Source organism: Dryas octopetala, chromosome 2, assembly GCF_963921425.1.
Source record: "Dryas octopetala chromosome 2, drDryOcto1.1, whole genome shotgun sequence".
NCBI classification, from domain to species: Eukaryota; Viridiplantae; Streptophyta; class Magnoliopsida; order Rosales; family Rosaceae; genus Dryas; species Dryas octopetala.
In genome coordinates, this window is record NC_141367.1 from 20332955 (window position 1) to 20346541 (window position 13587).

Genomic DNA, 13587 nt, shown 5'->3' on the forward strand with positions numbered 1-13587 from the left:
TCCTGATCAGATTCGGCAGTCTTCTTACCTCGCTTGTCAACCAGCGGGGTGTTGTCAACTTGGTCGAGGATAGGACCTCCGTCAGACATTGTGAGGGTTGGTAGCTCGGAAGCTAGGAAGCTCGGAAGCTAGGGAGCTCGGAAGCTCGGGAGCTCGGAAGCTCGGAAGGTTTCTGCACCTCAACTGAGGGTAGAGAAATCAATGGGGAAAAGTTGTAAGTTTCCCACAGACGGCGCCAAACTGTTGATGCCCAAAAATGGTAGAGCAGTCAACGTCGAGTCGAACCACGTAGGCCCGTTGACCCACCACTGAGCGGATGACACGTCAAAGTGGGGCAGGAACAGGTAGCTGGGGTCCGACTGGTGAGCAATGAGAGAGAATGATATCCAGAGCACCCTGCACAGGTACACAAAAGTGAGCGGGAAGGGCACCGGTGTGGTGCCGGCCAAAGGTCCTCCGACGCTCAAGTCAGTGTTCAGAGAGATCTGAGAGCAGAGTGAGTGAATAGTATAATAATGATTTCAGTCGTCCTTTTGTGACAAGAAGGTACCTCTTTTATAGTACCTTTGGAAGAGTGTCAACCAATCCGGTGATGACACGTGTCCCTTGTGATGACTTGCACTGTAGGAGCGCCACGTGTCACCGGTCTCGAGGATCCGAGTGAGTTGACACGGGTCGGGGCCTAGGAGGCTGGAGCTTAGGAGGCCGGAGCCTATGGGGCCGGAGCTTAGGAGGCCGGAGCCTATGGGGCCGGAGCCTAGAAGGTCAAGGCCCAGGAGGCCGGAGCCTAGCGGGGGCTTAGCTTTTGGGTCTAGGCCCAAACGACATGGTGTTAGACCTTGTGTGACTTGTCGTTATGCCGAGATGATTCATCATACGAACAATGGTATTACACTATTACTAACATAATAGTATTATATAATAACTTAATAAGTATATTAATAATTTATTGAAGTAAATAAACAAAAAAATTATTAAATATGTTATGATTCACAAATTCGACAAATAAACTAGTAAGCTCAAAATAAACTAGTAAGATCAAAATAAACTAGTAAGCTCAGTTGATTGAGAGTTGAAGCTTGCTATGTGAGGTCTTATGTTCAAATCACAATATAACTAAAATCCTATAATTTTTTTTGAAGATATATATGTGTCTAAACAAGTTTTGGGCCCATTGGGGCCTAACCCGGCCCGGCCCTCCAAGCCCGCAAGCCAAAGCCCGATGGGCGGGCCTTGGGCTTGTGTATTAAAGCCCAAGCCCGGCCCGATCCATTGCCGACCCCTACCCTATGCAATGCCCCCGCAACCCCTTCATTTTTCTCATTTTCTTGCTTATAAATTCTATTTTTTTATCAACTACAAAAAATGCTTTGATTCTCACTACTGCATTTTAATAATCACATTTATTATTTAATAATTACATTTATTACCCATTTTTTATGACATTTATTTTATTAAAAGAGGGATTAGAGAGAGAGGACAAGAAGAGCAAAGTCACAAACATTTTTTTTTTCCCATATCATCCTTCTCCACCTCCTCTCACATAAAAATAAAATAAAAAGAACAATAGAAATGAAAATCGAAAAAAACCAAATTTAATAAAATTAGATTTTCTTTTTTGGGTTCCGCCTTTGCTCAATTCTATCTCTCCCTGCAGCTACTTCGACCCCCCTCTCTTTCTTCCTCTCTTCTTCCTCTCTTTCTCTCTCTAGAATCTCAGAGCTTCTGTTGGCCATTGTGAATAAGCTCTGGCCTTCGTTGCAGGTTCGTATCACTACTCGATCTATATGATGTCGTTTCCGATGTTCCGTTTTTTCTGTTTCTTCTTTAAATTTAAATTCCGTATCTATTGTTTCAATAGGGTTTCTATTTGATCGCCGTTAAGGGGGATTGATTGTCCGCGATCTTAGTTCATTGGGTTCAGATTGGTCTGGGGTTTTATTGGGCTTGAGTTTCCCGCAATTGGGTTCATTGAAATGGTTCTGATTTTTTAGGGTTTTTGATTGAAATTTCTTGCTTCAATCTGTTTGGTTTTAATTCAGCTTGGTTTCTTCAATTTTGTGAAGTTAAAATTCAGGGTTTATTGCTATTTGGTTTTTCGGAAGTGGGTTTTTGGTTTAGGGAATGGTAACTGTTAAGTTGTTTGGTTCCATAGAAAATTAAGGATAAAAATGAAATGAAGTTTCATATTTTTTTCATGTTCTATATCGCTTTGAGCCTGATTGCTGTAAAACTATCATCATCTGAGCTAATTAGTCAGTTGAGTTGAGGTTTTTGTTTCTTCGTCCCAATAAATAATTTTTTTTTTTATTTTTAATTTTGTATGGTCTTCTTCTTAGATTTACAAGCAACCAAACAGAAAGGTTTTTCAAATCTGTTAATTTTTAATTTGTTAACTTCTGGCCCCTGAAATTCAAAATGTTGAGATGCTTGTAATTTTGGATATAATTGTCTTATATTTTATGAATTTTTGGCATTATGGTGAAGTTGAGTAAAGGAAAATGCTTGTAGTGTACAATGCTTCTTTCATGCAATTGGAGTTGAAATCCTAATCTTGAGAAATGGGTTTCTTCTTATCCAGTGAGCAGGGTTGAAGGAGTGTGGGGACAAGAATTTTGGAGTGGGAAATGGCTGGGAGTGCTAGTGAGGAGTCTGGAGCAGGAAGGTCTATGGAGGGAATTTCAAGTGGGAGCCGTTGCCTCTCCGGGGAAGCATTAGCAGAATGGCGGTCCTCTGAGCAGGTGGAAAATGGAACTCCATCTACTTCGCCCCCTTTTTGGGACTCTGATGACGATGATGATGGTGGTATGGTTTTTGTTCTCTATATATGCTAATTGCCTTGCTTTGCGTGCCAGAATGTGTGCTCCTTTATTGCCATCAAATACCAGGCTTGTGGAAATTCCGACTCAAATGGATTTAAACGATGATATGCATTCCGACTCAATGTTTTATGGTTACTTTTGCAGATGATTTTTCTATTTAATTTCAAGCAAATGGACCTTACTCATTTATGTTTGTATTCACTTGTTGCATCATCAAATTCTATCTCTATTACTACTTAGAGGAAGAAGAGCAATGAACAGAGGATCAGTCCAAATATTTTTTCTGAAGTATGTTGATCTTTTGCTGAAATGCTTAGCTGTTCTCTTGAGTGTTTCTCTAGATCACCTCATGTGTGAGGTCATTTTAGAGAACTTAGGTGGTCTCACATAGAGTGCTTATTTGATTGTCCTACTTACCTTTCAACTTCACTTTTCCAATGCTTTGCTTGGTTTGTTTAATTATGAAGGACAATATAGGCTGGAGAATCGTTTCCATATGAATTTTTAAATATTTTTGCAAGTACTCTTCATTTTTGTCTTCGTTCTATGTAAACACCTGTTGCATTTTATTTTAATTTTTTTTATTTGATACATGGGGTGAGGTATCCTATTCTTCAATATATTAATTTCCCTGTCCTCTTCTTTAGAATATACATTTGAGTGCTCATCTCTGCATGGGATCAATCTTATAGCATGCTGTTTCAGTTTCCCTCTCCTCTTGTTTCAATTTTGCTTTTAGTATAATGCATTTTCTGACTTGCTAGAACTCTCCTGTGGTGCGAAAATTTTAATTGGCCTTTAGCATCTGTTACAAATAAGTTTTCCTTCATATTTGCCATGCATTTACTAATGAATGCCTTTTCTGCATTCAATTTTGTTTTAATTATATGGATAAATGTTCACAAACCTATTTTACTTGTTTATAGGGCCAAAACCGGCCGAGTTATATGGAAAGTATACATGGAAGATAGAGAAATTTTCTCAGATTAACAAAAGGGAACTTCGTAGCAATGCATTTGAGGTTGGCGGCTACAAATGGTATGCAACTTTGGATATGATTGTTTGCCATACATGTTCGGCACAGAAAAAAGTTGTTTGTTATGAATTTTGTTTGCTTGGTTTAGATTTTCATATGCAACCTGTAAATTCATAACATACAGACTCCATAAATTTATATGTTTTATATAAGCATTATGCACTTCTTGGGGTTGTGAGGAGGGGGTAGGGAATATATATATTTTTTGTAAGAGTAATTTTAAAGGGTAACATGGGATTTAAAATTTACAAAAATTTTGGAGGCCCTAGTAAGCATTTTTTTGGGGATTCAAGTAGAATCACCTTTTAGCCTGTTTCTTATTAAAAAAGAAAAAGAAAAAACAGAACCTTTTAATTAGTATCAGATTCCAATTTTACCAACCAGAGTAATACTAGCACAATTTAGATTCTGAAAGGTAGCATAGGTATTGGAGTATAAAGATTGTATATATGTCCTTGCATCAAAGTTACCCTTTTAAATTTGGTGCATCTGATAAATGCATGTGGCTTGCAAAAAGTCATTTTAAGACTGCACTTGTTAGTTTTGAGCTTTTTGTTACTTGTGGCAGGTACATTTTAATCTATCCCCAAGGTTGTGATGTTTGCAATCATCTCTCTTTGTTTCTTTGTGTAGCTAATCATGACAAACTTCTTCCAGGTGTGCCATATTTAATTTCTTGGAGTTGCTCTAATGATCATTTTTCTTGGTTTATTTTTGGGGTGTAATTATATAATTTCTCGTTTGTTTGTTTTACAGGTTGGAGTCATTTTGCACAGTTTACAATAGCTGTGGTAAATAAAGATCCTAAGAAGTCGAAATATTCTGGTTGGTTGGTTAATTAATGTTTTGGTTCTAGTGGGTTTTCAATTTTATTCTTTATCACATGTTGAAAATGTAAAATTTTGCAGATACATTACATCGATTTTGGAAGAAAGAGCATGATTGGGGGTGGAAAAAATTTATGGAGCTGTCAAAAGTATTAGATGGGTTTATTGATGCTGACACTCTTATAATAAAGGCTCAAGTTCAAGTCATAAGGTGCTTATTATTGTTTATTCTGTGACTGTTACTGCTGCACCTATTCTATTTCTGACTTCTACTGGGGAAAAAAAGTTTCATAATTAAGTTTCACCATGGCCACATGGTGTTCTAACATAATTTATACTATGAATTTTTAAGGATGTGTTATAAGATTGCACTCTCATCTCTGGTGATATTGAAGGGAATCTTCTTGTTGTGGTCCTTTTTATTGTTTGTGAATCCAACTTTATTTTTTCGGTGAACTTAAATCCAACTTTTGAGTGCAAAGTTAGTTCCCCTTTTTAAACACACACCTTTTGATTTTAGCGTTTGAAATTTTTTTGGGTGGCTTTGTTGTGTTTTCGTTTAACATGCAGTTTATTTGTCTTCATAAGCATTTGTGTAATTTTGTTTCTGGTTTCATAGGGAGAAAGCAGACCGGCCCTTTCGCTGTCTTGATTGTCAATATAGGAGAGAACTTGTTAGGGTATACTTGACAAATGTAGAGCAAATCTGCCGTCGTTTTGTGGAAGAGAGAAGAAGCAAACTTGGAAAGTTGATAGAGGATAAAGCTAGGTGGTCAAGGTATTCTATCTTTGCCTTTGGAACTTTATGTCATATTACTGCTTAGAACGATCACCATGAGCCATAACTATACAATATTTTACTCTGGGAAGACATGAATTTTTGAAAGCTTTTACAGTGTTGGTGTGGTTCCTATAAACATGGATTACCATGGATTTGATGGCATTCTGCTGTGTGTCTGCTGGATTTTTATTAACATGTTCACTTGTATGTAATGTAATACAGATACATACACACATCTATGTGCTCATGGATGCTTGTGTGTTTGTACGTAGGCGATTTATTAGCTTACTGGTTACATTTAATTCTCTAATAACTAATAACGTATTGATATGGTTGCAGCTTTTGCTCCTTCTGGTTGGGAATTGAACAAAATGCTAGGCGCCGTATGTCCAGGGAGAAGATGGATGCAGTCCTGAAAGTAGTCGTTAAGCACTTTTTTATTGAGAAAGAAGTCACATCTACATTGGTAATGGATTCATTATATAGTGGTTTAAAGGCTCTTGAAGGCCAAACTAAGTGCAAGAAAGGTAGGGTGAAATTATTGGATACTGAAGAAATGCCAGCACCAATTGTTCTTGTGGAGAAAGATATGTTTGTATTGGTGGATGATGTTTTAATGCTACTTGAGAGGGCTGCCATGGAACCATTACCTCCAAAAGATGAGAAGGGTCCTCAAAATCGCACAAAAGTGAGTCGCTAACATCCTATGTTGAGCAATGAAGTTTGGATTGGTTTGCTCGATGCATTTAAGTCCTACTATTGGTTGTGTGGTATTGGGGATTACTTTTTTTTTTTTTTTTTTAAATATATATTTCTAAGTGATGTTTGTGTATATTAATTTTAGTTGATTTCTCAGCTATTCCAGTTTGGCTAATGTGCAGGACATTTGGGACTCAGTATGGGTTACAAAAAATATTATCTAGACAAACTAAGCTTCTCTAATGTAGGATTTAGGTTCAAAGTTCTGTCTACCTTCTGAAAAAAAAAAAGAATTCTGTCTACCCTTTATTTTCACAATGGTTACTGTGAATTATGCTTCACTTCAATGCTATTGGAAATGTGGATATTTGAATGCAGTTATATCCTCTTTATAAATTTATTAATTTAGTATATCTTGATATCTAGTTGCACTCTTCAGTGATTAGTAATTTAATATGATGTAGGGCTCCTAAGAAGAAGTTCAGGCCTGTTGTTCTAGTCAAATTTTGTTTTCAAGGGAAAAGATTTATTGATGCTGGTGTTGTAGTGATTTAGAAGGACTTTGTAGAGTGAGTATTTTTATGACCTCAATGGGGTGACACATTTATATGATCAAGAATTTAGTATGTTAGTAACAAATAAGGAACTTATTATATCTGTAATAGGTAATCTAATTGTTGTTGAGGATATGTACTGCATTCTCATTGTGCATGCGATTGGAAAAAGCCAGTGGGGTGAGATATTTACTGAACATAGTTGATAAGTTTTCACTCTTTAACTGTTTGATGTCTGAGCAGCCATTCTGATTTTATTGCAGGATGGGAATTCTGGAGAGGACTTCAACAAAGATTCTATTGAGCGAGATGAAAGACGTCTTACAGAATTGGGTCGTAGGACTGTGGAAATATTTGTGCTTGCCCATATTTTCAGGTCTTCTATTATCTTAAATATATTTTTCTTGCTTGAATCATGAATGGGTATTGCCTTCAGTATTTATACTAATTTCCCATGGTCAATTGGTTGTGAATCCTACTTCATGGCCTCATGTAGATTGCAAATATGTTTCATAGTACATGAAAGGGATGTTATGGTTAATGATTTATCTGTTAGTGAAATGTTTGGTTGACCATGGTTATAGGTTCTTATATTGTGTTATATCAAACTGTTTTTACTATGTTTGCTTCCATAGAAGACGGCATGTCGTTTTTTGTACAGGGGTTGCGCTTTGTGGGGATACACAATATGAATAGGTGGAGTTATAGCCATTAGTTCATTTGATGCATACCTTTTCTCTATGTTGAATTGAGGTGTTGCTGGGGGGTGGAATTGAAAATACTTAATGTGGAAGACCATAACCAACTTGGGATAAGAGATTTTAGTATCCCATAGTATGACTATGGTCTCCCTTTCTTAACAAGTATAGTACTGAGAATGAGCAGTAAGATGTGGCATTCCATTGTCGGCAATTTTTCTTGCATAGTATTGAATATTTTCCAGTTAATCTCATCAACATCAAAGCTGGAGGTTCTTGTCATATCTTAGGTGACGGGGAGTAGCATATATTTGGAATCTTTGCCTTGGAGCAAAAGAGAAAAAATAGTATCTTGCATATTGGGCTTATTCTTTGCTATGTTTCCAGCAATAGACATTTGTATCTCGTGAGGGATTATTGCGGAGCATTTAGATTTCCAATGAAGTTGGCCGTTTTGTGGTAGTTGCATTCTACGTTTTTGTCATTTTGACTGATGAATTTCACTTAATGGATGATGGTAGATATCTTTTGACCAAGTTATCTCATAAGATATCCAATGATGCATCCTACTATCTAGTATTGAAGTTGCTATTCATCAATAATGAAGTCATATTATTGTTTGCATTATTCTATTTCCTATTTACATGCAGCAATAAAATTGAAGTTGCCTATCATGAATCTGTTGCATTGAAGAGGCAAGAGGAGCTCATCCGTGAGGAAGAGGCAGCATGGCTGGCTGAAAGTGAGCAGAAGGCAAAACGTGGAGCAACTGAAAAGGAAAAGAAGTTGAAGAAAAAACAGGTTTGTTTCTGTTTATATATTTTCTGGTTTGAAAGAAAATGTGAGTTTTCAAGGTAGTTTAGAGAATTATGATAATCCGAGTTGACCTATTAATTTGATTCACTAGTTCAGTCTTATAAACTGTTTCTTCAACAGTTATCAGCAGAAAGGCTTTATTTGCTAATGACATCTTAAGTTCTTTGCTCTTTACTCACCAAATGGATATGTGAAAAAAAAAAAAAAAATTTAAGATTTTTATGTTGGAAAGAGCAGCCAAGCATGTGTATATCTATATTATATTCTTTTAATCTATTTGCAACCTTGAAGACAGCACAGACTGCAATGAGGGATCACTTTTCTATGAGCCTTGCTTTTCCTTTTATGTTTATTTTCCATCTGCAACTTTGAAGACAACAGACTGTGATGAGGGATTCCTCTTATAATAGTCTTACTTTTGTAATCTGTTATTTTGGTCCTTCAGATAGTTCAAAAATTGAGTTATGAAAGCTTTCCCAACTCCATGGTGTCAGTAGATAACCTAATACACAAATGTAACATTGCTGTTAACACTAAGTTGAAACCACACCAATGAGATGAAAGGGGGTTGCATCTAAAGTTTGTCAAAAATTGATAATTCATCATCTTTTTCCTTGGATGATACATATTCCTTGCTTCTTTTCTACAGGCTAAACAGAAAAGGAATAATCGGAAGGGGAAGGACAAAGGGAGGGAGGAAAGGCCTGGCATAGAAGTACAAGAGAAACAAGAAGAAGAAAATCCTACTGATGAAATGAAAGACTACACAAGAGATGAGGAGCAACCTGTGGTTGAAAAGCCAGATACACTGGAAGATGTGTCAGACGTGTCTGATTCAGTGGATGGTGCTGCTGAAGTACCTCAGCCTGATTCTGAAGACAGAGATGCTAGTCCAATCAATTGGGACACTGATACCTCAGAAGTCCATCCTCCCACAGAAGCCAGTAGCAGTGGAATTAGTGGCCTATCGTCCGTGCAAAATGGAGTATCTGAAAGAAAGAGTACATCTGTGATGGATGATAGTTCCTCAACATGTTCTACAGACTCAGTCCCATCAGTTGTAATGAATGGGCCATATAAGGGGAACTCCTTTTCTAATTACAAAAACCAAAAATCACCTAGCAGGTAAATATATAGTTTGCATTTTCCTCTGTGCAACTGGATGATTATACAAGATACTTGATCAATTTTCTGAATTCGAAATTGCAGGGGGAAACACCAACGTGGTAAGGCAACAAGTGATGGGAATAGTTGCCCAAATGAGATGGATAATCAGCCTTCTGGGCCTATAGTGGATGCAGGTTATCAGAATGATGTTTCTGGAAGTAGTAAGGTGGGTGAACCTGAGTCTGAGCCTGCTGTTAATTCATTGCAGGATCGAATTAAGTGGCTGGAGCAGCATGTGGTTAAGAAGGTGGGGTCATTTTTTTGCCTTATAATTTTTTGTGGTCCTCCCTGAGTGTTGAGGATTGCCTTTCTATTGTTGGCCTTCACCGTTTGGACCCTACTGTCATTACTGTTCTTTATTGTATGTTGTGTTCACCCATATTTTTATTAGCACATCTGGTTTAAGGTCATACTGTCTTCATTGTTTCCTATTTTATTCGGGTAATTGTCATTATTTCTCATCATTCCATATTCTTAACATATCAGAAGGCCACATTTATCTTCACTAATTGCATTTTTTTTTTGTTGACTTCTTATTTTCCACATTTGACATAATGGTTGTCTGCATTTTATGTAATAGGAAGAAGAGGTTGTTTCACTGCAGAAAAAATTGAGCATCAAAGATCAGGTTGATTTAGAAAGACCTTTGAAAGAGAAGACACCAGCTCTAGCATCTTCTCCTGGAAGCCCTCCTAAAAATGTGCCCTTGACTGGTCAACCGAAGTCGGAGTGCCAGAGTAGTGCAGTTGTGGATTCTGTTCCACTTAGGAAAGTATCCTCAATCAGCATACAACAGACTGATAGAGTGGCACCTTTGACTAGTTCATCCCAGACTAATGGTGTGTCCAAACCTGAGACTCAGAAGGCTGCAACTCCGAAACCAGCTGAAAAAGCCTTGGCACAGCAAGTGCCTGTGGTGTCTAGGCCCTCCAGTGCTCCTCTTGTTCCTGGCCCCAAGCCAACTTCTACTGTTGTTTCTACAGTTCAGACAGCTCCGCTGCTTGCCCGTTCAGTGAGTGCTGCTGGCCGGTTGGGTCCTGATCCATCATCAGCAACTCATAGTTATGTTCCCCAGTCATATAGAAATGCCATACTGGGTAACCATGCTCCTTCTGGTTCAACTGGTTTCACGCATTCTAACTCTCCAAGCTCAGGAGTGAACCCATCTCCTGTGTTCTCGCAACCACCACCAACCATGGTATCTGCCCCAATGTTCTTACCTCAGAGCACTGAAATAATGGACGCAAGCACGGTTAAATCAGGCTTTCCATTTGGCATGGTCAATCGGGATGTGTTGCATAATGGACCCCAGTGGATGGAGAGTTCTCAAAGGGAATCGAGCAATGGCATGAACTTTGATCCTTCCTCCCTGCTTAATGATCAAAATTTTGACTTCTACAAGCCTTTACAGGGTGGGCCACGGGAACACTTGTCCACTGAGTTCCCAGCCTGTACATCAGGGCGCCAGACCCAAGGAGTATCAGCAGATGAGTTCCCACACCTTGATATCATCAATGATCTGCTTGATGATGAACATGGCTTTGGGGCAGCCAGAGCAAGCTCAGTCTTCCACTCCTACAGCAATGGGCCAAGCCACTTAAATCGGCAGTTTTCTTACCCTGGTGATTTGGGCATATCGAGTGACACGGGATCTGCAACCAGCTCTTGTAGGTTTGAGCGAACACGGAGTTACCAAGATGATGGGTTCCAGAGGGGGGGATATACTTTAGGGGGTCATTTCGAATCATTAAGGGAGTTTACTCCGCAAGCTGGTCCACTGCCTTATGTAAATGGGCAGATTGATGGGTTAATTCCAAACCATTGGCAGATGGCTGGTTCTGATCTATCTTTACTTGGCATGAGGAACACAGAATCTGATGGTTACCCTTACTACAATCCAGATTATTCGAATATGGCATGTGGGGTGAATGGTTACACTGTATTCCGGCCTTCAAATGGTCAGTGAAGCAAGCAAATGAACGAACAAACGAACGACACGACGGAGTCTGCCCACAAATTAGTGGGTCACTGTCCGTCATAATAATGTATTTGAGGAAATTATTGGGTCTTTACATTTGGAGTGAGGTTGTAATCTTTTCATAAGAAAACATTTTGTAAAGAGTGTTTCTTCCAGCCTTTTTTTAAGTTGTTAGAAATGAAGCTTTGATCCTGATGTGTCCTGTGGTTTCAGGGTTCATGCTTGAAGCAGGCTTCAAATTTTAACAATACTTTTGGCCCCACACCCACTGTGGTTGGTTAGTCTTTATCTTTCTCGTGATCTGCGTTTCATTTCGTTTTGGTGTACCGTTGGAATCTTGCGTAGCTGCATGGCTTCGTACCTTGGGGCGAAAGTCTTTATTATAATTTTCTTTTTCACCAAAATCAGAGGCTTATCTAATGCTAATTGCCCGACAGTCACTATTAGTTTGGCTTTTTTTTTTTTTTTTTTTTTCTGAAAAAAATTTATTTTCAATACAAATAATTTCATCTTTTCAGTGTGACGACGGTACAAAAAAGTAATTTCATTTTTGACCAGTCAGGGTTTACAGTACTTTGACATTCTATTTATAAAATTATTTTCTATTTATAAAATATAGAATAAATTTATATATATATTCTATATATATAATTAGAAATTATAATATAAACAAAAAATTATAATTCTATTTTATATTTGTAATTCCTTTTCTTTAGAGATAATCTGAAGTGCAAGAAAGCTAGAGTCTTATTTGTATAAGAGCAATATATATACTTATATTTATTATATCGAAAAAAAAAAATCGAAGTAAATGTAATAGAAATCAAATAGAATTACAGTGGATGAATTTTGAAACAACGTATCGTAAGTGTAACATTACAATTCCCCCTCTCTTTAATTGTGTCTCAAACCTTGTAAGTGTAACATTTATCAAGTTGTGACTGCCTTCCTCATCCTAAGGTGTTAAAATCTCCTAAGTACAGCATTCCTTAATTAATGATTAAATGGATTATATTAAGGTTTGATACTCACCAATCACCATAGACAACAAATTAACAGAAGATCAGCAAATTAATACAGTTGGGATATAGCTAGCATCTTCAAAGTAGAAGTGAAACATGCATGATTCATGTTTTATAGCATCTTCTCGTTTTACCACTCTGAAAGGGAGTTTGACATAATCTTATCGTTTGATTTTTTTTCTTTAATTTAACTTGTTCCGTCCTACTTCTTGTTGTTTTATACTTTTATGTGTTGCCATATTGAAGAGACAGAAAAGTCCCATTTGGAATAATTGGATTGGCAATCGTAATAGGTGACTCAAAGGATCGATGACGAGCACTTGAGAATTTTTGCAGTTCCATGTACGCATATTTAATATTTTAGTTAACATTAATGGCCTAAAGTTGAAGGCCTTAATCCTCAGAAGATGCATAAAATACTCCTATATATATGACTGGAAAGGAAGGTGGGAAGTAAATTAAAACCTTGGGATGATTCAACTTTTTGGCTCGGTTGCTTGTGATGACCTATTCAATTTTGTTGAACTCAATTAAGTAAGAGATGATCAAAAGAAAATCTTAAAAAATACCCAGGAGTCAACAGTGAACAGTCAATTCCTCCAAACTAATAAAATAATAACAAAGATCCTCAAAGGGTTTAGCTATAAATATCAACACAGCTCCCTCATGAAGTCATATAAGCTAGCTTAGCGTTAATTGCAACAAGTAACAACTAAAAGAATATATATTAGTTATTATGGGGCTTGTGAACATTGCTTTGGGTGTGCTGCTACTTGTGTGTGTTGCACATGTACAACCCAACAGAGCTAGCAGGATATTGTATGATGAAGAAAGGTGGATGAAGCAAGCACTGAGCTTGCAGTCTCTTCAGAGAGGTGAGGTGCCTCCTTCTGGGTCCTCTGGGTGCACCTACATCCCCGGCACCGGCGGACCCGGCTGCCCACTCTTCAAGGTCAAGAACTATGCAGGCCACCACCATGGCCATGCTAATAATTTGCCCCATGATGCTAATTCTGCTTATCCTCGTCTGATGGTTCCATTTGGTGTGGCTACCAACCACAAATGACACTGATGATCAAACACTTGAGGACTTCATATTTTGGAAACTTGAAGGATGAGTAATTTCTCTGTTTGCTAGCTGCAGATTGGTCTCGGTAGAATAACTATAGGACCTAATTACAGGTCAT

The 13587-nt window shown here is 37.8% G+C and overlaps 1 protein-coding gene across 1 annotated transcript; it reads left to right on the forward strand.

Moving 5' to 3' along the window:
• Positions 1-1603: 1603 nt before the first annotated feature.
• On the forward strand, positions 1604-11782 carry LOC147293921 (TNF receptor-associated factor homolog 1a-like). The gene is made up of 13 exons (XM_086231933.1): positions 1604-1764; positions 2582-2805; positions 3749-3860; positions 4427-4515; positions 4615-4683; positions 4767-4896; positions 5305-5463; positions 5806-6154; positions 6983-7095; positions 8068-8218; positions 8883-9358; positions 9443-9647; positions 9981-11782. The coding sequence occupies exons 2-13, from the start codon at positions 2628-2630 to the stop codon at positions 11364-11366; spliced, it is 3417 nt and encodes a 1138-aa protein (XP_086088059.1). The 5' UTR covers positions 1604-1764; positions 2582-2627; the 3' UTR covers positions 11367-11782.
• Positions 11783-13587: the final 1805 nt, after the last annotated feature.